This window comes from Heliangelus exortis, chromosome 14 (assembly GCF_036169615.1).
Source record: "Heliangelus exortis chromosome 14, bHelExo1.hap1, whole genome shotgun sequence".
Lineage (NCBI taxonomy): Eukaryota > Metazoa > Chordata > Aves > Apodiformes > Trochilidae > Heliangelus > Heliangelus exortis.
Genome location: NC_092435.1, coordinates 6,189,415 through 6,214,094, shown reverse-complemented (window position 1 = coordinate 6,214,094; position 24,680 = coordinate 6,189,415). Strand labels below are relative to the sequence as shown.

Below are 24,680 nucleotides of genomic sequence, written 5' to 3'. Positions count from 1 at the left end.
GAGACGAGATTGTGTCTAAAATTTTCCAACTCCTTTTAGGTGTCATAGAATATCTGTCAGCCCAGGTCGGCTGAGAGAGGACTGGGCAGAAGATGTGGACACCTCTTTGGAGTTACACTGTCCTGAGGGGATTCTTTGGTGGTTCAGGCTGAGGAATGGTGCAGATAACCTGTCTGTGCTTCATTCACACTGTGGCTTCAGCCCCTAAGCTGTGTGTATGATCCAAGATCTGGTCCAGTGAGTGAGTGCTGCTGAGGCAGTGACAGCTGGATGCAAGGGGTTGAGGTAGAAAGAGGAAGGCAAGAGGCTCACGCCTGCTGGCCTGGTGGAATCTAGCTTAGAAGATACAGGGGGAGAGATCATGAGGTAAGAGAAAAAACAGGTAGAAAGGTCCTGGCCTAGCTTGTTCTTGAGGGCACAAATGGGAACTGATAGTGTTTGCTTTTGCTGTTGACACGACTGCCTATAATTATAGCAGCTCAATAGCTGAGCATCGTTTACTGCTGAAGAAGTGCAAGACCTTCATTCAGCAGCAGCGTTTTATTGCTAATACAGCCACAAAAGTTCTGAAAGAGGCTGAATTTTGTGAACTAAGAACAATTATCTGCAAGGTTAATCAATAGCTGGATTAAACCTGACTGTCCAGAATGATCACAGTGCATTCAGTGTGTCATTGCTGTTGTGGGCAGAATGGAATCTATTTCTGCAGTTGAAGGTGCTTGCAACCTTCACCAACCTTTTTGTACTTGGACAGGGGTCTTGGGAAGGCAGATGAAAGATCATCACCCTCTTGGCTTTCCATTCACACACTCCCACAGCCTGCTCTGTTTTGGCTTCCCTCCTGGTTTCCTAGCTGGGTAATGTCCCACCAGTGCAAGCACTGGGGATCAGGGTATGTCTGACCTCAGTGACCCCGGTACCCCAGGGACCTCCACCTTGCAGCTGTCTGGGGCACCTCTGACACTCTGTGTCCCTGGATAGCCTGGGGACCAGCAGCCAGGCTTCACCCTGGATGTCAGCACAGCACAGTTCCCTTTCCAGGCTGCAGCCCGCTGTTCCACTGAGGCGTCTGGGGATTTTCACACTCCCCCCAGGAGAGTGTTCCCCGAACAGATGGGCACAGGCAGTGGAGGTGCTGTGCTGCCAAGTCAAGGATGTGCTGCCTCTGGGAATTCGCTGCCTCGACTGAACTGTGCATCTGCAGGCCCTTCTGCAGGCTTTCTCTCCTCAGTGGTGCAAACCCCCTGCAATTATAATTCCAATAGCCTGGATTTCTTCCTTTCTTTTCCTATTATTTCCTTCTCAATTTTCCCTGTCCTTTTCCATTCCTCTTCCTTTCCTTTTTTTCCCTCTCCTTTTTTCCCCTTTTCTTTTTTTCCCTTTCCTTTATTCCCTTTTCCCCTTTTTCCTTCCTTTCCTTTTCCCTTCCCCTTTCATCTTACCCCTCTTTCCTGATTTACTTTTGCCCTTTCCCTTCCTTTTCCCCTTCCCTTTCCTCTTATCCCTCCTTCCTGATCTGCCTCTTCCCTTTCCCTTTCCCTTGTTCCCTTTCCCATCTCCCTGCCTCCTTCCCTGTCCCTCTCTCCCTGCCGCCCGTGGCCGGCGGAGGGAGCTGCGGCCGCACCGCCCGCCCGAATCCCGCAGCGACCGGCGGGGCGGAGCGGGGCGGTGGCACCGCCTGTCACTTCCCCTTCCCCTTCCTTCCCTTCTCTTCGCTTACCCGCGCCGCGATCCGGCTCCGGGTCAGAGCCGCAGCGGCCGCCCCGCGGCCCGCAGCACCGTCCGCAGCACCGCCATGCCCCGGGGCTGCGCGACCGCCCGACCGCCGCCGTGAGTACCGACCCGCACCGGTACCGGCACCGCGCGGGCCCCGCCGTGTCCCCCTCGCTGTGCCGAGCCCGGCCTCCAGGGCTGTCACCGGGTGGTCCCCGCAGGTGTCCCCTGGGGGCTGTCGCCAGGCAGCTCCCACGGGTGTCACCCTCCCTTCGGGCAGTTCCCACGGGTGTCACCCTCCCCCTGGCCAGCCACCCACGGGTGTCACCCTCCCTTCGGGCAGTCCCCACGGGTGTTACCCTCCCCTCGGGCAGCCACCCACGAGTGTCGCCCTCTCCCCGGCTAGCACCCACGGTTGTCCCCGGGCAGTCCTCACGAGTGTCACTCTTTCCCCTGTGCGGCGCCCACGGATGTCACCCTCCCCACAGGCAGTTCCCACGGGTATCCCCGTTGAGTTTGCCAGCGGTGGAGCGGGGCTCGGTGCTGCCCAGACGGCAGACCCGGTTTGGGGCAGACCCGGTATGGTGCTGGCCGGGGGCTGTGGAAGAGTCGCGGCGCCGGAGCTGGGGCCCGGGGAGCAGAACCGGCTCTGCGGGGGGAACGGAGCTGCCCCCGCCGCCCGCCCGTCTCCCTCCCTCCTTCTCGCCGGTTTTGGCAGCGCTGGCGGAGCCCGGCCCGGCTGCTGGGCTGAGGCAAGAGCAGGGCTGGGGGGAGCGAGCTCCGGTACCGCTGGGAGCGGGTGTGGAGCTGCCCCGGCTCCAGCCCTCATCCTCGGGTCTGGATGAAGGATCGCGGCTGTGCCGAGTTTTGGGCTTTGCGCCCAGCTTGAGGTTTGCCGTGGAAATAGTTTGGGCAGATAGAACATCTCGGGCTCGGAACGCAACCCAGGTCACCCTAACTTTTCTGCAGCCCCCAACCCGGTACTAGGATTTTGGGTGCTGGTTGTTCGTCCTTTCCGAAAAGCTCCCTTGGTCAGTGCAAGTACCGGCCCCTCCTCACCTTCCCGCTGGCTTTCGGAGGACTGGCGATGCAGCAGTGCAGGTTTTCTCTCTCCTGGTGTGATGCCTGACGGAGCAGCCAGAGTGTTTCACAAGGGCATCTGCAGTGTGTGGTTCTGAAAGTCGGAAAAGCGTTTTAATGGAGATCCTTAGGGGAAGATCCTCAGATGACAGCTGTAGATTAAATCTACGGGTTTTTAAGCAGGGTTTCACTTACATTCTCCAGCTCTTCCACAAGCTTAGACAAAAAAAAAAAAAAACAAAAAAACCAAAAAAAAAACAAAAAAAAACACCCAAAAAAAAACCCCCCAAAAAAAACCAACCAAAAAAACCAACAAACAAAAACCAAACTGCCCCCCTCTATTTTTCTTCTAGCTTTGCATCTTGTCTCTTAGGAATAGAGTTATGGATGGATTGTGCCTGAGAAAGTAATTTTTAGTTCCTAAGTGAGGACTTTTCTGTATGATTAATTTGTTCTGGAACAAGCTGTAGACTATATTTATATTACAGTAGCTAACACAGAAGAGTTTTCCACATAGCTATTGTTTCACAGTAGCTATTCCAGGCAATATCTCAGTAAGGAAAAGTCCTAAAAGTTATTGTTTGCTTTTGTGCTAGAATTTTTTGCATATCCCACTCACAGTTTTTGTTTGGGTTTTTTTCTTTTTTTTTGGACTTTGTCAGCCTGATGACTCTGAGCTTACAAAATGGTTCTGTGCACTGAAGGATCGGGGATGTATTCTACTACTTCAGTCCTTTAGAAAAAAAAAAAATAATGCTGTTCATTCAAGGCAGGACTCGTTTTTCTGGACTTACTGAAGTGGAAGTAAAAGGGTAGGACTGAGAAAATGACACACCAGAGAGATGCATGCAAACATCCCAGCCTGGCTGTTTCCTCTCCTCTCATGCTAGGCAGGGAGGGGGTGACAGGAGCGTCACTGTAACCTTGCATCCTCCAGCAGCTGCCAACGGGGTCACCGCACGCCCGGGCTCTCCGTTACCGTCTCCCGTTCCACGGAGGCGCTGACGCCGCTGCCGGGAGCCCGAGGCGATGCCCAGATAGCACCGGCTGCAGCTGCGAGGCAGGAAAAGTAGTTCATGCACCACTTGGCAGAGGGGACGAGAGCTGCGTGGTCTCAAGGAGCAAAAGCAGGCAAGTGTGGACGATAGATCAGCTTGGAAAGAGCCCCAGGTAGGTGGGGATGTCCCCAGAATGTGCAGAGCAGGAGGTGCGGTCAGAGCTACTGGTTTTAATGGTTGTAACGTTGGCAGGCTGTTCCCCTCTGAGCATAGGTTAAATTTCTTTAGGATAAAGGCTTTCTCCCACTATTGAGTGGCTGAGTAATTTTTAAAATATGTTCTCAACAAAGAGCAGCCTTTGTGCTGCCTGTGTTGGACTTTGTTGCTGCACTGATGTATCTGGTGAGAGGAAAAGATGCCACGAGCATCCAGGGCTGCAGAAGAGGCCAGTCCCTCTCCTGTTTGAAATATGCCAAGCACACTCAAGGAGCTATATGTGAAAGCAAGAGCCATTTTAAAGGGCAGTACTACCCTGAAGGTAAATAAGGCTCATGCACTTATTTAGCAGGATACACTCTTTAGTGCTTTGGAAGTAGTTGTCTTGGTGCCTTCCAGGAGAGCTTTAAAATCATCTTTCCTTTTCGTTGGCTTTGAGGATCTGTGTTCTCCATCTGCAAGACAGTGTGTATTTGGGGATTAGCAGATGGTGCCTTGGTGGTACCAATAATGGACTTTTTGTATCACTTATCTTTCCTTCATTAATGGTAGGGTTTATACAGTCTGTATGAACTTGAGGGCATTTCTCATGTTTGGAAACTCAGATTGCCCCTTCTTGTACTGGGAGTGATTTTAGAAGGGCTGGGGGCAGGAGGTCACCAGCCATAGACACTAAGCCCTTGCCAGCTATGCTGTTGAGGCTTAGGAACACAACATCCTTTAGAGTGTAATTTTTGCACATAAAGTAATCGGTTTTGGCTTCCTGTAAAAAAATATAAGTGTATTATATATACCATATTGCAATAAGAGAAAATTCTGTGTGTTCATTTCTTCTGTGGAAAATATGTGTGTGTACATATACATATATATGTACAGCCTCAATCCCTTCAGCTTTTGATAGCAAAAATAGCAACAAAATCTTTCCTTCCTTTAAGGCAAGCAATAACCTCTGTGATTTTCAGAGGTCTTCTCTGCAGACAGGACCAATTCCTTCCTTCCCTGTTCCCAGCTTTACACTCCAAGTGCTGCCAGGTCCCCCTGCCCTCCCCACACTGCTTTCCACCAATGCCCCAGGAATTCACTCCTTGTAAAGGAAATGGGAATCATTTGAGTAAACACCTTCCCAGCAGAGGCATATGGGCTGCTCAGACCTCGTGGTCACTCGTGGGTTGCTCAGACAGCCAGGGTGTGATGTCTCACTGATCAAGTTCTTCTTTCACAGGTGTTTGATCCACAGGATTTGTACACTGGAGAACAGTTCTCCAAGGTCCTGAGTACACTAACAGCTCTAAATAAAGCCACAGAAGGTAAGAAAAAAAAAAAAGGTGGGTTTTTTTTTTCTGTTGTCTTTCCAAAACCTGGCTTGTGTATGTGCTGGGGTGGGTGTTTTGGTTTTTTTTTTCTAATTCCTAGTTGATTATGATTTTTGTAGGCTTGGCAAATTGTGCTGCTAGCACTGATGCCTGATGCTGGATGGTGGAATTGACATTTCATGCTTCTAGCAGCTCCAGCTTTAGATGTGACATTTCAGAGTTGTTGTGTGCACTCTGCAGAGCTTGATTATCCCTTTACACTAAGGGACCTCTGCTTGGTTTTGACAGTATTAAGAGACCCTGAAGTAGGTCACTGTAAGGGAACCTCAGTATAAATGAGCATGTACCTCCCTAAATGCAAATATCAGATTTTAAATAGTGCATTTTAAAGCTGAAAAGCAGATCCATCTGCATAATGTCTTTACTGAATGGCAAATGTCATTGCTCAGTCAATTGTGTTGAAGTTTCTTTCTCTCCTCTCCCCGGGATCTGTGGTGTTGGCTCCCAGAGTTGGGAATCAAGCTGATTCCCAGCGGGAGGAGGGTTTGATTTCCCTGTTGCATATTACAGTTTAGGTGATTAAAAGGAGAAAACTTCAAAACGCAAACCTGCAATTTTCCTTTCATGGGAAGGCTTTCCTGTTGGCTCACTGCATTCTGCCTAAGTTTGAGTTGCAGCAGTTTTCTCAGTTCTTTCACTTCTCTTTCAATGGAGTTTCTGGTTTTGGGTTCTCTTCTGCTGCTCAGGTGTTCAATGAAAAACAACCTCTTTGCTGGGACTGGACCATCTCCATTTTTCCACCTTTCTGTCCGAATGCAAGGTTTTAGGAAATCACATATATAAGAAAGATATGTTTATACATTATATAGACTGTTGTATAAATTATCATGGGTATATTATAAGCAGCAACATATTCAATGTATTATAATAGTGCGTACAGATATATATATATGCACACACAGGTATGCATGTGCCTATACATGAAGAAATTCAGGTTCTTAGGCTGCCTTTCTGCAAACAGCACTCTGCTCTGCCACCAGTTCCCTCCCTAGAAGTCAGTGATGATGACTGAGGCTCAGCACATCTCCTTGCAGCCTCTTACCTCTCCATTAAATCCCAGCACCCGGTGACCCTGTGTAGGCAGCTCCTGCAGCTCAGTATCATGGGGGATATAAAATGCAGATCTTCTAGACAGGGAGTAGCCTTGGCAAATGCTGTCATTATGGCTGATGTTAGCATCTTTATTTAGAAAGCAAAAAGAATAAGAAACTGCCTCTGTGCCTGCCTCTTGCTGGACTGGAGGGGTTTGATGGGGTGGGAGCAGCACTCTTGTTATTTACAGTGCCAGCTTGGTTCTTGCTGCCACCTGTGTCCCAGCTCACCCATGCAGTCACCAGTCAGGGCTCAGGACGTGGCTTTGCTGGGGGATAATTTCTATTACTATAGGCTATAGGGAAGCCAGGATCCTCTTGGTTTCACAGCAAACATCTGTTTGAACAAATGCTTTCTCTGTTTAAATGTTAAAAAGCGCAATGCCTGCGATATAATTAGCTGCTCAGGCAGAGAGCACCCTTGGGAAAAGTACAGAGTAAAATAAATACATGTCTAAAACGTTTGCTTTTTGGTGGCTTGGCCAAGTTCCTGAGAAGCAAGAGCCTGTGTCCTACAAACTGCCACTGCAGCTGTCCCAGTTTGTCCATCTTGCCGGAGGCCAAGAGCTGAGTGGAGGAGCATCAGGACAAGCCCAGTACCCACTGCTGCAGCTCCTGCTGTGGCCAGGGCTCTGGCATGCCAGAGCATCCCAACACCCGGGTCAGAAGCTGAGGGAAGTAGGTGACAGCTGAGGAAGCACTGTGGGAATGTGTTTCTGAGCATCCATTTGAAGTCCAAATCTTTGAGTCTTCCTGGGTCTTGTTATGCAAATAACTGGAGGCATCATTTGTAGCTGATAAACTCAAAAGTTCAGCAGCTGTCCATCAAATAACTGAGCTTGATGCTTTTATCTGAAGGAGAGAGCAGGGGAGGAAAACCAGCTGTGCTGGAACAGACAAGGCTCATCTGCCAAAAATAGTGTAGGAATGTGTGCAGAAAACCCAGCTATTTTAACCATAGTTTAAGCAACATATGGCATCAGTGTTCCATGCTGGACCAGGCATAAAATAGGATGCTGTCATGATGCAATATAAATGATATACTTCCCTGCCAAACTGTCAAAGTCAGTTTTACATTTGTTTCTAGGTTGCTGCAGATATTTATAAAAGCATTGGGAGATTGGGAGGGGCAGGGAGAAGCACAGAATCTACAGTAACCAAGTCATTTCCGTGGGACTGTTGCTGATGCCTTGTGTAAGCAGAGAAATCTGGACTGGTGGTTGACGCCCTCCCTTCTTAGAAGGAATCAGGGGAAAAAATCTCATGTTGGCAGTCAGCCACCCCTAACCCTGGCCTGTGAGTTGCTGGGAGCAGCCGAAACCGCTCCTGCTCAAATCCCAGGATGCTTCAGAGAAAAAAAAAAACAACAAAACCAACCCACTCTGTCTTTGCAGAGTGATTTTTCCATGTGGAGGGTTTTTGCTGTTAGTGCAGCCCTGGGAGCATGGAACTTGCTGTGTGGTTGTCAGGCAGTTGTGTAATGAACAGGGCAAGAGAGAAAGCTGACTCACTGGCAGCACACGAGATTTAAGGTGAATTTTGTCCATTGCTGGAGCGTGGAGTGGGTGAGCAGTGTGTGTGTGTGGTGTCACTGGGGGTTTGTCAGGTAGCAGTGCCTGGAAGTCATAGGCACAGACCTGGTCCCCCTTGTGCAGGGTCTTGGAGAAAGACAAATCAAGTCCACCCCACAGGAGCACACAGTTTGTGTTGCTCCAGGTCCAACCTAGGGATGAAGTGTTTTCCTATTGAAACACAAATCCTCTAGGGAGAATAAAAGCCCAGCTGAGTTCCTGTAACTCCTACCAAACTTCCCCTTTGGAATGATTTTTCCATGTTGACGTTCAGACTGGAGGAGAACAGGGGCACAACAGTCTTGTTTTCTTGTTGTGTTTTCTAATTCCTGCACATGCTTCGTGGCTTCATCACCCTCTGCTCCTGCAGTGTTTTCACAGGAGAACTCCAAACTTTATCCAGGGGATGTGCACATCACCCAGCACAGTGATACCTGTAGACCACTCATTCTCTGCCCTTCTTCTGAGGTCCATGGGCATCCACACTGTGGGTTTAAAACAAACAGCTCTGGGATACAGAAGCTCTTAAATCTAAAAAGAAGCTAAAAGAAAAGCAAACATCAAAAGCCCTTTACAGTTTACTGAAATCAGTGTCTGCTGTTGTTTCATTTGAGCACCATGGCACCTGGGAAGGGGGTGATCTGAGTGTCATCCCACGCTGGGGTATGAGGCATGCGAGCAGAGAAGTCTTGAATCCCATGGCTTTGCCACACTGCAGCACCCAAGCAGGATTCTGGGGCTGCCAGGTCCTGCAGGAGCTGAGGCAATTCTTGGTGATGAGGCCACTGATTCAATCTCAGGGTAGGGCAATTTGTGACCAAGAAACTTTTTGCCTCCTGGCAATTTTTTTTTGTATCAATATAGAAACAAATCACTAATTGTGAAAACCAGATGGGTCTGACCAGCAGCATTATTTCCAGCATCAGGCAGATGGTGAAAGGACAAGCCCTGAGTCCAGTTTGCAAAATTTTGAGCTCCGAGCACGTGAAGGAGGCAACTCCAAGAGCTGCTGAGATGGTCTGAGCCTTTCCCTGGGCTGCCAGTCTCCTGGGAATGACACTCCTGTCCTTCCTCAGCATGATCTGAATCCCTCTCTCACATGGCAATGGCAGCAGTCCACAAACAGCAATCAGAATGGTGCCTAGCCTCTTTCAGCTGTATAATGAACCCAGAAGGACTTATCTAAATAGAGAAGTGATTGTGTGGACCAGCTGTTCAGCATTCTTCCTCACTCAGTGGGGCAGCCCACGCTGCAGCTGCAGAGGTGACCTAAGAGCTAAACTTTGAAACACCTTCAACTGGGCTTACTCAGAAACATTCCCAGTTGGGCAGCATGGGGCTGAGTGTAATTTTGTTTTTCTGCAGTTTTAAGGTGGATTTCAAAAACCTATTGCCATCGTATATACTGCAGAATTGCCATGCCCTAGGAGTGCAATTCAGCTACTTCTTTCATGGAAGGGTTAACCCAGGCCAGAAAAACCATCCTCAGTGTTGACTGGGAGTACCTGCACTGGAGATGCACTGCACTTGCATTTCTGCTCTGATAGATGCACCTTCAGCTGTTCTTGTTTCCTTTACAGCCTTTGCTCTTGGCTTTGCTGTGATGCTGAGGGATGGTGGACAGTTGGATAACGTTCAGATGTTGTTTTTGCTTTCCCAGATCACCCATCAAAAGGGCCATGTTCACAGCTTTCATCTCTTGGCCCTGCAGCTGGAGGTCCTCACACTGATTCCACCAGCACAGCTTCCCAGTCAGCGAGTGTCCTGAGGAGGCAGTCCAAGCCTGTGGTATCTTTTATTAAAAACATTTCATCAAGGGTTTGATGGCTGGGGGGGCAGAGGGGTGTGAGTGGTACCCATGGGTCAGGCATTGAGGCTTCCCTCTGATCTCCATCGTGGCTTAGCTGCCTGGGCTGGGGAGAGTCTCAGGGCTTCTCCAAACTGTGATGCTCCTCTCTGTGACATGAGAAGAACGATTCTTATCTGCCCTCTGTTGCACTGTTAAACAAAATCAATGCTTGGGAGGGACCTCGTGGCCCTCTGGCAGGAGTGCTTGCACAAAAGCAAGACATTATTGCTGTTATAAAGAGCAATACTGAAAAAACAGCTGTCACAACAAAGAAGAACAATAGCTTGTCCTAGTGACTTCTGCTGCTTTGGACTATTTACTGATGTTTTTCCATGTTTCTTTCCTTAGGAGATGACCGAGAATGGCAGTCACCAGCTGGTGGTAAAGGCCAGGTTCAATTTTAAGCAGACCAATGAGGATGAACTCTCCGTTAACAAAGGAGACATTATTTATGTCACTCGGGTTGAAGAAGGGGGCTGGTGGGAAGGGACCTTGAATGGAAAAACAGGCTGGTTCCCAAGCAACTACGTCAGAGAAATCAAATCCACCGGTAAGCAAATTGCTTTAAGGGCTGATTGAATGGCAGCACCACAATGCAGTGTGGATCCCTGTGCCTCTGGGAAATGGCTGCTTTTTATTAAGGGCCATTTGTGTCCATAAAGCAGCAGGGCTGATGGAAGGATGAATGAGGCCAGAAGGATAAAGGCTTTCGGATGAGTGGCTTGAGAGCTGTTTCTGCCTCTTCCCCATCTCCTTGTGCCTTCCCATTGCTCCCCCAAGGCCCAGCATCACAGGAGTGGGGATGTTGCCAGAGGACCAGGCTGGAGATGGCTGCGTGGGTCCCCTTTGTCCTGGGGAGCTGCCAGGTTGTTCCAGTGTCTGAGCACAGAATTAGGTTTTTGTTAGAGACCTCGGTCAGGCAATATATTCACGTTTGTCCTGGCAGTGGTGGGTAGGATACTCACAGCCTCAGTGAGTAACTATATGGCCCCAGGGAACAAAACAAAACCCAACAAAGACAATATGGTCCCAGGGAACGGGCCCTTGGTTTTGTCCAGAGCAATGGCTGGGTTCACATAGTGCATTTTTCCACCAAATGCATCTGCTGCTGCAAAGCTGCAGGCAGTATTGAGAAAGGAAGAGGGAGGGAATGATCCATCTGATGACATCTGCCTTTATTAAGCATTGTCTTGAATGTCCTTAATGTTTTCTGAATGTGATTTTAACCAGATGTGAGGTGCTGATGACATGAAGCATGGCCCTGGCTGACTGCCCTGCAGCCTTACAGACCCATTCCAGCAGCTCACCCCATTGTGCTTCTGAGGCCATTGTGTGACAGTAAACTTGTTTTTTTCACAGAATACAACTTTAATTCCATAACATAAGCCTTGAGGCCTTACCTTAGACAGAGATCTGTTGTGTGCTGGGTGCTGGTTTTACAGCTGAGGATCAGCCCAGGCTTTTAGAGGCCATGAGACATCAAAGGTGGGCTGGAAATTGCACAACCCCTGTTAGACATCTTTGCTCCCACACTTGCAAGGGAAAAAGCAAAGGAGGGAAGAATAAAATTAATCAGTGAATATTCAGAATTAGGCCTTTTTTTTTTTTTTAATTCTAAATGAAAAAATCATTGTTAAGGTATCTCATCTCCCACAATTTTCCCCTGGGAAATGCTTCCTGAGCTGGAGCAGGACATTGCAGCAGAGATTGAAGGCCTGTCTGGCACAGCCCAGGAATGATTAATTAACTCAGTGAATGGCAAAATGCTTTTTAAAATAGGAGAGCAAACTTCAGTCCCACGGGGGAAATCAGATGGCAGCTGCATGGAGTAACAGCACCTCTTGAATTGAAGGGCAAGTCTCTCATTGATCCCCATACAGGGGGAGATTATGGAGACTATCAGTTTTCTTTTCATCTGCAGAGCTTTTCTCTTCAGATCCTCTCTCTTGCACCCATTTCACCAGGGAGGAGAGTTTGTTCCCCCAGTCTCTGCTTGCTCAGGATATGTGGCCATATTGCAAATGATGGATGCAGGGACCATCAGCTCACCCTCTGCTGCCCCACCACCACTGCCTGGGGGCTGTAACCTGGGGAAACCCTCCCTGCCAGCCAGTGGGAGCTGCTTTCCTCACCTCCAAAGTGCAAGACTTGTCACTATAAATCGAGTTACTTGCTTTTCACACTGTCTGCACTTTCACTGTGTCCTAAGCTTGCCCTTTGGGTGGAAATAACCAGCTGCATGGAGCAAAGCTCCTCCAAGACTTTAAATGAGTCACAGAGCTCCCAGCTGGAAACAATAGGAAACTCTACAAGGGCATTAATTAGACAAAACATCAAGCTGTGGTTTCCAGGGGCTAAATTTATCAATTTCAAGCTTCTGCCCTGCTATGGGTGAGGAGGTAATTGCCTTTCATGAGCGACTGCAGGGAGAAAGCAGAGACTGGCAGCTCAGCATGGCACAGAGGCATTTTGAGAGAAGGTGAGCAGCCTGGCCAGGGCTGGTGGTGCTGACCTGTCCCCAGTCTGCAGGTGACAGTGCCTGGAGACCTGGCAGAGCTGTGCTGCTGGTGGGAAGGGGCTTCTCCAGGGAAGGAAGGATGGAGCAGAGACCTGGGTGTGCGTGTGTGTGCGCACGGATGTGCCACGCTGGAGGCATCTGCTGGGGGTTAGCAAATGCAGGAGATGATGAGAGTTGACTTCTAGGTTTGTGAGAGCTTTTAGTCTTTTTATTCAAGTCTGCCTTCTTTCAAAGGGGGGTTTTGCATCACAAATGACTGCAGGACTTGGGGTTCAGCATATTGATTGGTGTCAGCTTGCAGTGCCTCGTGAATCACCTGGATCACATCACTGCATCCGGTACTTCTGGTAGACACCCAGTTATAAAAAACAGAGTTTTGTGGGCTGGTTGAAGCTCTAGTGTAGCTCCAAACAGTACCAGACACTGGGCTGCTGCCAGGGATTTCAGAGCAAAGCTGTACGTTGGTTGGCAGAGGCTGCGTGGTGCTCGGGTGCCCTGCACACCTTCAGTTTGTTCTTGAAGCAGGCAAACAAATTCTGCAATTGAATTTTTGTGTTCACAGGGGTGAAGTTCTATTCGCTGGACATGATACAGTGACTTTTCTTGCTGCAATAATTAGAGCTGTGCACTGTGTAATTTATTGATGTATTTTTTTGGTACAGATAAACCACTCTCTCCCAAAGCATTAAAAGGACTTGAAAGCACTCAGCTGACAAAGAATTATTACCCTGTGGTAAGTTTTTAAGTGCTGATCGTACATTTTAATAAGTAGCATATTATTAATCTTCTGAACTGGCTCCTTCCCATAGAAATCATTGAAGCAATTTGTAACAATTGGGGATGTGACTGTGTATTTAAATGCAGCTATTGCCATTTCCTTGAGTCAGGGCTGTCAAGAAAATAAACCACAAATGTTAAGTTGCTGCAAGATGTCAAAAAGGAGAGACTCAAACTAGGAAACTGAGATAACATGGCAAAAGTGGCAGCTTTGGGATCAGTGTTGGGACATAAGGCATGATGTCTCTGGTCCAGCCCTTGCCATTGACTGCTGTCTATCTTCTGTTGATAAAGATGGGGAGATAATGTCACAGCATGAAGCAGGCCAGATTAGAGCTCTGATCCATGATCTCTTTCTTGGGTTTGCCTGGAGATGTTACATCCCAAGCTGCCTGTTCTGTGCCTCTGCCAAGAGGTGCAGCCCTTAGAGAAGGAGCAGCTCACAGCCTGGCTTGTTAACCAGGCTTGGCTTTGGACAGTCAGCCTGCTGGGCTGGGAACTGTGGCTGCAGGAATGTCACCTCCTCTGCTGTCTTGCTACTGGAGCTGTGATGTCTGGCAAAGAGGGGGCGGGTACCTCCCTTCTATGTCCAGGTTAGAGCGAGCCCTGCAGTGTCAGAGAGATAAAATGCCTGCACGTGAGCATCCCTGGCTCTTGGTGCCAGAGGAGAAATGTGCTCACTGACATATCTAAATATATTTCAAGCAAAGCAAAGCAGAGACAACATGTCCAGGGAGCTGGGAACTATCTCCACTGTCTCCAAAGCTCTTCTACATGGATAAACTGGAGTGCTGACTGGGAGCATGCAGGCAGTGGCTTTGCCTGCCCTGCTGCTGGGGACAAATTGGCTGCTGAGATGGATTAGGAGGACCAAACCCAACTCAGCACACCCAAGCAAGCTGGACCCTGGCTTAAGCTGCTGCAGAAGCTTTCCTTGGTCTGGCCACTGTTGCATTTAAATTGTTTTCTGCCTTTGTGCAAAGGGTGCTCCCAAGGCACATGCACCACTCCTTTGTTTGCACATCTTGGCAACCAGTCCTGCATGCAGGGTTAGGCATGAGCCTCTTGGGGGTCAGATACTGAACTCGGGTCTGAACTGATGTTGTCTTCATGCTTTCCCAGAGAAGAAGAAGCAGCCCTTAACACCTGCTTTCCAGGCCTCCCCCAGTTTGCAAAGTAAAATAAAAAAAAATTGGACTCTCCGGGGCTTTCCTGAGTATTCTGGGTTGTGCATTAACAAATGTAATTTGTGGCCTTCAAATACATGTCCATGCTTTCCCACACTTGGAAGCTGATCATGTTCCTTTGACGAGTTGCTAGTACTAAGATCTGCTCAGTGCTCTGTCTCTCACCCTAGGTGTTGCAAAATATTCTGGAAACAGAACGAGATTATGCGAAGGAACTACAATCACTTCTGGGAACTTACTTAAGACCCCTCCAGTCTTATGATAAGTAAGATATAAGAGCATCTGAGGTGGAGATAACCCTGTAAAACCCACCACAGTTCATTACTTTCCTGCTTTTGAATGTTGAGGGACCATTACTGTTCTTCTTGTAAAGCCTCACAGCTTCTGGGAACCAGAAAGTGCCCCTCCATGGTCCAGGCTTCTGCTCTTTCCTGTTCCTCAGCAATCAGGCAGGCATTGGGCCATGTTAGAGATGGGCATTTCCACCTGGCTGTACCAACCCATCTGCAAGCTCGTGTCTGGCTGTCCCAGCATGCATGTTTCCCAGCTGTTGTGCCTTGCATGGCTTCTTCCCTTGTGATTTGCCTCGCTGTGACTTCTCAGCCTCCAGCAGCATCTTCCGCTCATCTCTTCACTTGGCATGTGAGGACACGTGTTCTCTGTCTGGGGTGAGACTGCCTCATGCTAAAGCCAAACTGCTGCCAAGCAAGAAATGACTCCCCTTGTCTCCCCATCTGTGCAGCTGTCGGATTGAAGGACCTCTGTGTTTGGGAGGATCATGCTGCTCAACCCACCCTTACAGCCCAACCACCACTGGGGGACTTTACCAGGGCTTACCTGTGGAAATAAGCAGATGTATTTTCCATCCATGCTGGGGAGTGGTGCAGAGGCAGCACGTTGCCATCCTGTCCTTGCCCAGGCAGCACGCTGGTGCCTCTCAACAGATTCCTATCCATAGTTTCACTCTGCATAAAAGACCCTGTGCAGGTAGCTTCACCTCCTGCTTATTGCTTCAGCTTTCCAGTTGTCTCTTCCAAATGGTGCCAGCTCAGTGACCCCAATCCATGTGGCTGCACCTGGGCCCTGGGTCCCTCTGGCAGAGAGACTTGTGAAACCAAGCAGCCCCTGAGCATCAGGGGCAGAAGGCAGATGTTTAGACTGTGTCCAGTCCGGAGAGATGGGAGAGCAGTGTCTTAACAGCTTTGTATTTAATTCTCTCTTATCTTCTTCACATCTTCATGTGGGATATGTTTGGCTGTGAAAATTTCTCATGCCTTGTAGGTGGCAAATGGCTTAAATGAGGGTGGTACAAGAGTGACTCTGAGGATGACAGAAGCAGACATGTTAGTTCTGGACAGGAGAAATCCAACCTTTCTCAAGGAACAAAGCAAGCCCTACCTGAGGGGCAGCTCTGCAGGACCATCGTCCTGTAAGGAAACCCAGAGCCTGATTCCCTGAAGACAAAGCTGTCTCTCTGCCTGCACACACACCTCCCTCCCCTCCCCTGGCTGAAATCCCATCTGTCTCTGTCTATCAGACAGTTAAACATCTGAGAAGATTAGTGTGATTAAGTGATTAAAGTCCAATTAAGATAATCCTTGACAGCCAGCATCTTCTCAGGAAGGCTGTGGGCTGGAGCTCACAGGTCATGGGGTTTGTGTTTTCCTGTGTCCAATGGTGCATCTGGGGAAAGAGGAATGGCTTACAGGTACCCTGGGGGTGCTGCTGAGAGCAGCATCTCTCTGATGCTAATTGATGATTTGATTCTTCTAGGCTCAGTGCTGTGGACATTGCATCATTGCTGGGAAATGTGGAGGAAATTTCTGCATTTCAGCAAACTCTCAACCAAGCCCTGGAAGAAGTTGCAAAGTAAGCTCATGCTGTAGTGCTGAAGGTGTTAAGCTATTAAACTGCAGCTAAAAATAATAGAAAGACACGGTCATTAAAGTTCCCCCCGGCTGATGTTTTAGAGTTGTTAAATATAGAAAAAATAAGAGGATTGAAGAAAAAGGCAGCAGGTAGTGCTTTGGCAAGAGGGAAGGTGGAAGAAACTCTGACATTTCTACTCTTAAGGCATCTGCTGAATGAAAGTGTCACTAGACCTAACATGAAAGTGTCACTAGACCGAAAATGCAAGCACATGTAATGTGGGAGGTCTGGCAGGCAAGAAGATGGGGACTGCCAGGAAGCAAACAGTGAATTATTAGAGGTAGTTTCCCTCAGGGGAGGCTGGCAGACCTTAGCCCAGGCCCTCCCTTGGAAGGGCTGAAAAGAGATGGAGAAAGTATCCAAGCTGTGGCTTCCCTTTCTCTCTCCATTTCCTCTCTTATTCCTGGGCAGTCCCTTCCATTGCACCCAGTGCTTCCCAACACATCCTCACCAGCCCCAGTTGGCTACAGCGTCCTTGCAGCAGCTGTGCTGGTGGGACAGAACACGTTGGGTCACACCTTGTCCTGGGCTGATGATGTGTTGTGGTACCCCCTGTCTGCACCACAAAACCCAAGTCCCATCTGAGGACCTCCTCCTTCCCAAGTGGCAGACTTTCCTGGAAATGAAGCAGGTGGTTTCTGGGCAATTACCTGAGAGTCTTGTAGCTGCAGGGTGCAGATCAAGAGGCTGAATATTGTGTGTTGGTACCTGTAGGCTCCCTGAGAACCAGCAACGTGTGGGGGGCTGTTTCATGAACCTGATGCCCCAGTTCCGCTCCCTGTACCTGACCTACTGTGCCAACCACCCCTCTGCAGTCAGTGTCCTCACACAGCACAGGTGAGTGATGGAGGAGGAGATTCAGGCTGGAATCCCTCCTTTAAAACGTTACTTTCATTATTAATGCTGGCCTTGGCACGGCCTTTGACAAAAAGCCAAGGGGCAAAGGATGGGGTCCTGCTGCTGGGAAAGCTGCTGAGGCTCTGGGCTCTTTAACATAGTCCCAGCTCCAGCATGGAGAAAACTCCTGCTGCTTGTCTCCAGAGCTGGGCTCACAGGTCCTGTGTACACACACTCTTACCTTGGGTAAAACCTTGGGAAACTGAGAAGCAACCTCAGTCCTCGCAGTAGTATCTTCTGTGACTGTTTCTTGCTAAAGGACCCAGGTACTGGTTCAGACCCACTGCTGAAGTGCTCACATGTGGGAGTATCTTTCCCTGGGGCACGTTGTTGTAAAACAGGGGTTGTCATCATGTCACCCAGAATCACCCTGTTTAATAATTGACCCGTTGTTCAACCGGATGGTGGATTTGCAGGGTTGTTGGTAGTTCACAGTAACACCATCCTTCAGCATATCCCACTTGAGAAGACACTTGAATTTGTATAATATCATGCTAAAGAGCATAGGAAGCCAAAAGGCTACAACTGTGTCATCCCTAATGGCACTGAGCTGTCCTCTCTGCAGGGATGGGCAAGCCTGGACCCAGCCACACGGTTAAAGTCTTCCCATTCTGTAATGGGAACTCACAATATATTCACTTACCTGCTGAAATACTGCTTTAATTCAGCCTAACAAAAAGCCTGGCTCCTGTAAAGGACTCAACCATGTGGTTTGTCAGCCTGACCCCTTCTCTTAAATCAGTCAAAGGATCAGCTTTGGCACATGTGCTGCCATGCACGAGCTGTGTTTTCCAGAGCAATGTACAAGCTCATGGCAGTGTCACAGCTCCCAGCAGGGTCCCGTTGTGTTCCTGCAGCATCCTTCAGCACAGCAGCAGCCTCCGCAGCCCCTGCTGTGCACCAGGCACCTGGTCCTGGGCCATCTTGGTGTGCTGGGGACCAGCTGCTGGCACCCATGTACCCCAGAGGCTGTGCACACCACCACCACCACTGCACAGCATCCTCCCCTGTGTCCCTGGGGAGCAGGGTCTTGCTTTGCTGGAAGCTCCCAGCTCCCCACCAGGTCTGCGGTTTGGGGGTGCTTGGAGGGGAGGCTGCACTGCCTTTCAAAAGGCAGAGCTCAGGGCAGAGCCCTGGCCATCAGGAGATCGTGGGAGGCAGCAAAACACAGCCCTCAGCAGTGGGGAGCCTGCCTTCTTGTTGTTTTTGTCTCTATTTATAGTGATGAGCTGGAAAAGTTCATGGAGAGCCAGGGTGCGGCCAACCCAGGCATTCTCATCTTAACCACGAGCCTCAGCAAACCCTTCCTCAGGCTGGATAAATATGTGACCCTGCTGCAGGAGCTGGAGAGGCACATGGAGGTAACTGGGATGATGGGGGGGACTGCTGGGCAGGCTCTGGCCGTTGATGCTGCAAGAGGTGCCCCCCAGGCTGCAAGAGGTACCTCTGCCTGTTGGAATTTGAGCATCACATTGCTAAAAAGTACTTGCCATCCCTCCAAGGAGGTGTTCTACCCCCGTGGAACATCACCCACCTTTCAGGTCAAAAGTGGGGGGAGTGGTGGAGTCTGGGGGATGCTGCAGGAAGGTGGTGTCAGCTCAACCTCCCTCAAAGATGGGCCATTTCCAGCACAAGGAAAAACAGGGTTCAGGGGTAGGCTACAGCTGGTAGTTAAGGGGTAGGCTACAGCTGGCAATTGTTTGTAGAGTTGGTAATAAATCAGTGGGGTTTTTGTAATTTCCTGAGGTTGCTATCCTCGGGTGCTTGTTCCTGCAGCTGGAGGCACATCCCTACCCCTTGCCTGGGGCTCGTGGTCCTGGATGGAGGCAGAAATGGATCTGGCAACAGGCTCAGACACGGGGGTGGAGAAGCAAGTGCCTTGGAGCAGGGAGAGCAGCGAGCTGGGGGCAGAGACTTCCTCAGTGGGTGGCAGACCTGCCTCAGGACCTTGTTTTTCTCCCCAGGGACTGTAAGGGTCTCTGCTGTGGGAGCTCTGCTGGTGCACACCAGCCGTGGGGATGCAGACCTCAGGGGTGATGCAGGGAGGTGAAGAAAACAGAAGTAATTATCTATTTTTAACCAGGTTTGCTTTTTCCCCTCTTCCAGTATTCATTAGCAGTTAATTACTCAGCATTCAAATCCACATCCCAGCCAGATGATTAAAACCTTTGTGCTTGAGCCAGGGGGGTTTTCTGTGTAGGAGAGGACATAAAAGCCTGCACTGCAGGTACAAAACAAACTGCCCAGTCCTGCTCTCACCTGGCTTAGCTGGGCTGCAGGGTCTGTGCTGAGCCTGGCTGCAGCCACCCTGCCCATACAGAGGGAGTGTGCTCTACTGCAGGGGGCCAGCAGTGGGTTTGGGGACACACACACACACACACACACACACACACACACACATCAGATATTGCTCTTGGTTTTCTCGAGCTGAATGTGGGGGCTGTGCTGCATGAATCAGTAGGGCTGAGGATTAAGCTGCAGTGCTGTGGGAGGAGAAGGATGTGTGCAATAGAGATGTCTGCAGGGTGGATGTACACCACAGCACTCCCTGCACTGCTGCACAGCTGGAGATGGGACAGGTCTGTCCAGGGCAGTCCTCATCCCCAGTTCAGAGGAGAGCAATCCCAGCCACAGGGACACCTCCATCACACCAACTTAGGTACCTTAGGATTTGCTTATAGTAGTGTAGAGCCTTAGATGCCCAGGAGAAGGTGATGGGAGAGCATTAGCACTGAGCTGCAGTCAGGGCTGGCAGGCAGCCTCCTGCTTTCTCCTCCCTGGCCCGAGAGCTCTCGACTCAGACGTGCCCTCCCTTAAACCTGGAGGTGAAGCTTCCATCGATGCTCATAGAAACTGCATCCTTTGGATAGGGCAGTGGCTGGAAGACCTTGTATCCCAATGGAAGTTCCTTTCCTGAAGGTGAAACCAGAAATCCACCTTGCACCTCTGCCTATTTTGATTTTGGTTTTCTTTTAAGCCAAGTTTGTTCCGAGTAAAATTGTCTCTGCTCTTGCTACGGCTGCTTTGCACCCATTAAACTGGTATCAATTAATTGCATTAAACCATGGTGGTCAGGGTGGTGAAGAAGTTGGCCCTGAGGGATTTTGGCCTTCTCCAGCAGCCCCATGATGCCTGAGCCCCACAGTCCCCAGCACCCTGCGAGCTCTGCAGCCCCAAGTGCACCAGGGCTGTGGGTGCTGCTGGGCTGTGGGTGCTGCACAGGGTGGCTGCTGCTGCTGTTGCTGTTGTTGCTGCTGCTGAGGGATTTTTCTCTCCCTTCACCAGGAGGCGCATGCAGATCATGAAGAGGTTCTGAAAGCCGTGACATCCTTCAAGTCCCTTGTGGTAGGTGGCAATTCTTAAAATAGAGCACTCCATTTCAGGGCTGCATTTCACGAAGAATGAGTCGGGCCTGACATTTGTCTCCTCGTTAGGAAAAAAAAAAAAATAAATGGTCTTTTGGAATGGAAAAGATGGACTATAAAGGATCTTAATTTCAAGTTTCAAGCCTAGAGCTGCCCCTGTGGCTGCATGTCCCAGCTGGCACCATGGTCCCAGCAGCAGAAACAGAGGATCTCTGCCTTCCAGAGCTGCAGAAAGCCACGTGTGGGCAGTGATGGATGCAGAGTTCCTTTTGTTTCCTTTCCCTCCTTGCCCTAATAATTTTACACCCAAAACTAGACCACCCCTTGCTTCTTCAGATGAGTCGTGAAAGGTTGACACACAAGTCTGACTAAACCCTTCTGAGCCCACTGAGCAACTCTTGGTTTTGTTGAGGTTTGCTTCCTGGGCATCAGAAAGCTTTTTTACCTGCAGTTACTATTTTTTACCTGCAGTTACTATTTTTTACCTGCAGTTACTCTTGCAGGTAATTTGTGGCACTAAGTGGTGTGGCCGTTGGGAGGGGAACAGAGCAAGTGGCAGGGAAGGGATGAGTCAGAGATAACAACTCTGTTTCTGTGAGCTGCGTTATTTCCATCCCTCCAAGTCCTCCTGCTCTGAGGTGAAAGAGGGGGAAAAGCCACCCGAGGCTTTACCTGGCAAAGCTTTTTTTCGGTTATTGAAAAAGCTGTAGCCTCTCTCACTTTGTAGCCACGGAACACCTTTCACTATAACCACTCCAGATGTGGTCCAACTTCCTTCCTTAGCACAGCAAGTTTTGGGTGCCTAGCAGTGCAGATAAATGATGGTGAGGAGAAAGTTCATAGAAAACAGGAAAGAGCGATCATGTTACATTTACTGAGAAACTTGGCTCCCTTCCCATTTATTCTGGTAGATAATAGGGGAATAATTCAGTTATATTAGGAGGTGTCATTAATCTTTGGGAATGCTCGTAAGTGATGGAGGGGTTTACTTGAAATGTGTCTACTAGGATGCTGAGCAATTTCATGTAATTATGAGATGCCTAAAAAAGGTTCAGTGCAGATTTGAGGTTAGAGTGGCAGAGATACCCCTCCTGATGGATACGTGGTCCTGTGGTGGGACCAGGGATGCTCCCAAGAGACAGCAGGGCAGGGACCATGGAGCTGCATTGCATCTCCACAGACTGTGATGGATTGCTCTGGATTTTATGTAGATTTGCATCCTGGGAACATCAGATTCAGACAGCCAGGGAGGCATCAAAGCCCACAACAGTTGCAAAACCAGAGGCAACACACACGGTTGGGTCCAAAATTATGTGTTATCAGACCAGCCTCTCTGAAAATCTGAGTACTCAAAGATTTTGTATGAAACTGAGCTGGAAAGGAGGAAAATCTCTGTCAGGAGCAGAGGGCTGGAAAAAAAATAAGGAGCTGGTGAAAAATCATCCCAGGTTTGGCTTTGCAGCAATTTCCTCTGTTAGGAGAGTGGGTCAGTTAAGGCAAGGTTTACTTGGATTCACAGGGCTGTCATTGCTCAGTTTGTAAGAAGAGACTGATGTGGCACTGAGTGCCATGGGCTGGGAACCACAGTGGCAGTGGATCAAGGGTTGGACTTGATGATCTCAGAGCTCCTTTCCAACCCTGTGATTCTGTGATTTTAACCAAATTTGTGTGATAGAGCTAAAGCAGGCTTTCCTGATTCTTTGACGTGACCATTCCTGAGCCCATGTGGCTGTGGGGGTGTTGCTGGAGAAACCACCTTTGTTGGGATGGTTTGGGTTTGCACCTGCCCTTTGGCTAATGGAGTGCCCTGCTGTGATTCCCAGGCACAATGCCAGGAGCTGAGGAAGAGGAAACAACTTGAACTGCAGATTCTTTCTGAATCCATCCAGCGCTGGGAAGGAGAGGACATAAAAACCATGGGAAACATCATCTACATGTCCCAGGTTATGGTACAGTGTGGGGGAAGTGAGGTAAGTGCAGTGTCCATCTCCTGGCTAAAGACATTGTGTCCAGATAGCCCCTTGCTCATGGGATCAGTGGTTCAAGGCAGCAGCAACTCTAACCCTAGGCCAGGAAAGTGCTGACAAATATTGCTAATCAATAATTTTACCTGGAAAAGTGCTGGGCTATGGGGCTGTGCACATCTTTGGAGTCAGGCACCACATCATGCTCCAGGGGGCTTAGCTTCAGGCCTTGGGAGATGCACTTTTCAAGCAAAAGAAGGATTTCAGTGTTGTATAGCATATTAATTTCCCTCCTTTCCCCCTATGAGTTACTCTGAGAAATGAGAGTGACTTGAAAGTCTGCATCAGCAGAACCATTTTGCCACGTCCTGCTCACAGCACGGCTGCTGCTGGGACATCCCACTCCAGAGCTGACTGCACTTTGGAAATAACTGAAGAGATTCCTGTGCTACTGGTCCTGAAGCATCTCACCAGTGCTTCCCACAGACCTTCCCCAGCAGTGTTAAAGCCATGTTTGGGCTGTGGGAAAGTGCCTCTTAGCACTGAATTGTTTGCTGTGGCAGCTTTCTCATGGGAAAACCTGCAAACCAAAGCCCTGTAGTCTAGCCACCAAGTCTTGCTTGGGGTGTGAACTGCTGGGGGACATAAAGTCTCAGTATTCTGAGGCACTCTGAAATGATTGGAAGAGGATGGCAGTAATATTGTGAGGATTAGCAGGATGCATGCAAAGTGGTTGTGTGCTGGAAAAGCTGGTACAGAAATGAGTTGTTGGAAAGAAAAAGAGCCAAAATAATTAGTTTGGGGGTGGTCTCTGGAAGGTTGTGATTCCAGCTGCATCAAGTTTGGTTTGCTGGAGGAAACTGCTTGTGATGCACTGCAAACCAGCCTAACCTAAATCCCTGTCCCTGCAGGAGAAAGAGGAGCGATATTTCTTGTTGTTTTCAAACGTTTTGCTGATGCTGTCTGCAAGCCCACGGATGAGTGGGTTCATCTATCAGGTAGGCATGCTTAATGTGAAGCTGCAAGGCATTAGGTGTGAAAAAGGAAATCAGATAGCTTTTATCAAATTCAAATCCTCTATTTCCTTAAACCTCTTTGTTGTGATGCAAATGACCCAGGCTGGGAACCAGGGCTTAGTTTTACTGTGCTGGCCAGGACACTTTGTGTCTGTGTCCTGCCAGCTGGTTAAATAGCATTCAGTAAGTTTGAATCCTGTGAAATTAGTAAAAAAAAACCCTCATCCTTGCAGCATCTTCCACATATTGTTCTTAAGAATTTTGTACGTGTGTGTATGGTGTCCTGACCCAGCTGTAGGGTTTTGCCATGCACAACCAGCCAGGCTGCTCTCAGGTTTGGGCCATCTGTGGACAATACTTCACTATTATAAAGCCCTCTGTAAAGAGCCAAATATTTTCACTCTGTGAGGCACCCTTAAACACTGCACACCTTGTGTTCTCCCATTTGTGTGGCTGCAATCAGGCTCTTCAGAGCTTGGCTTTTCTCCAGTTGCCTGAAACCATCAATACCCTCCAGGAAAAGGATATTGAGGTCTTATTTGTCAAGGGCGATGATAAAGATTTGGGAAGGATTTAGCTGGGTTTTTAGATTTTACCCACCAGTGGGAGTGATGTGAGCAGGCAGTTCAGCATGCAAAACAGAGGGACAGGGGAGGCTTTCAGGAAAACCAGTTTTTTTTCTCAGAAAAGCTCATCCTCCTGACTTGGTTGTGAAAAAGGTGAGCCAGGAATGACTCGGTTGTCATGGGAGCCTCTTCTCTGGGGTTTGACCTAGTTGTGCAGGGAAATGTAGATCCATGCATTAAGGGAGGCTCTTCCTGCAGTCTGAAGCCTTCACAAATTAGTTTTTAAAATGGAGTTTTCTAAAGAGAAAGGAATCAGGAGAAACAAGCTGGGAAGCAGATGCAGACCCTGACTCCTCCTCCATTCTCCTAGGGAAAGCTGCCTTTGACTGGAATGACCCTGACAAAGCTGGAAGATGCTGAAGGGAATGAGCACATGTTTGAAATTGCAGGTCAGTGTGGCCCCTGCCTGGGGACAACCTCGCAGCCCAAACAGTTTGTACTGGAGGTATTACTCCTCCTCGTGTCCCCACCCACTGCACCACATTCTTCTTTTTGCTTTTTTACCATGTG

General features: G+C 49.1%; 1 protein-coding gene across 4 annotated transcripts in view; it reads left to right on the top strand.

Moving 5' to 3' along the window:
• ARHGEF6 (Rac/Cdc42 guanine nucleotide exchange factor 6) overlaps positions 1 to 24,680 on the top strand; it is a 38,563-nt gene that overhangs the window by 4,281 nt on the left and 9,602 nt on the right. For 2 of the 4 annotated variants that reach the window (XM_071757388.1, XM_071757387.1), the window contains exons 3-14: positions 5,230 to 5,314; positions 9,703 to 9,830; positions 10,240 to 10,441; positions 13,072 to 13,142; positions 14,544 to 14,638; positions 16,147 to 16,242; positions 17,017 to 17,139; positions 18,422 to 18,560; positions 20,485 to 20,544; positions 22,388 to 22,534; positions 23,440 to 23,526; positions 24,481 to 24,559. In XM_071757388.1, coding sequence (XP_071613489.1) covers positions 5,230 to 5,314; positions 9,703 to 9,830; positions 10,240 to 10,441; positions 13,072 to 13,142; positions 14,544 to 14,638; positions 16,147 to 16,242; positions 17,017 to 17,139; positions 18,422 to 18,560; positions 20,485 to 20,544; positions 22,388 to 22,534; positions 23,440 to 23,526; positions 24,481 to 24,559 — 1,312 coding nt within the window. Of the gene's footprint in view, positions 1 to 1,699; positions 1,831 to 5,229; positions 5,315 to 9,702; positions 9,831 to 10,239; positions 10,442 to 13,071; positions 13,143 to 14,543; positions 14,639 to 16,146; positions 16,243 to 17,016; positions 17,140 to 18,421; positions 18,561 to 20,484; positions 20,545 to 22,387; positions 22,535 to 23,439; positions 23,527 to 24,480; positions 24,560 to 24,680 lie in introns of those variants that run through there. The other 2 variants (XM_071757389.1, XM_071757390.1) reach the window with 2 other exon arrangements.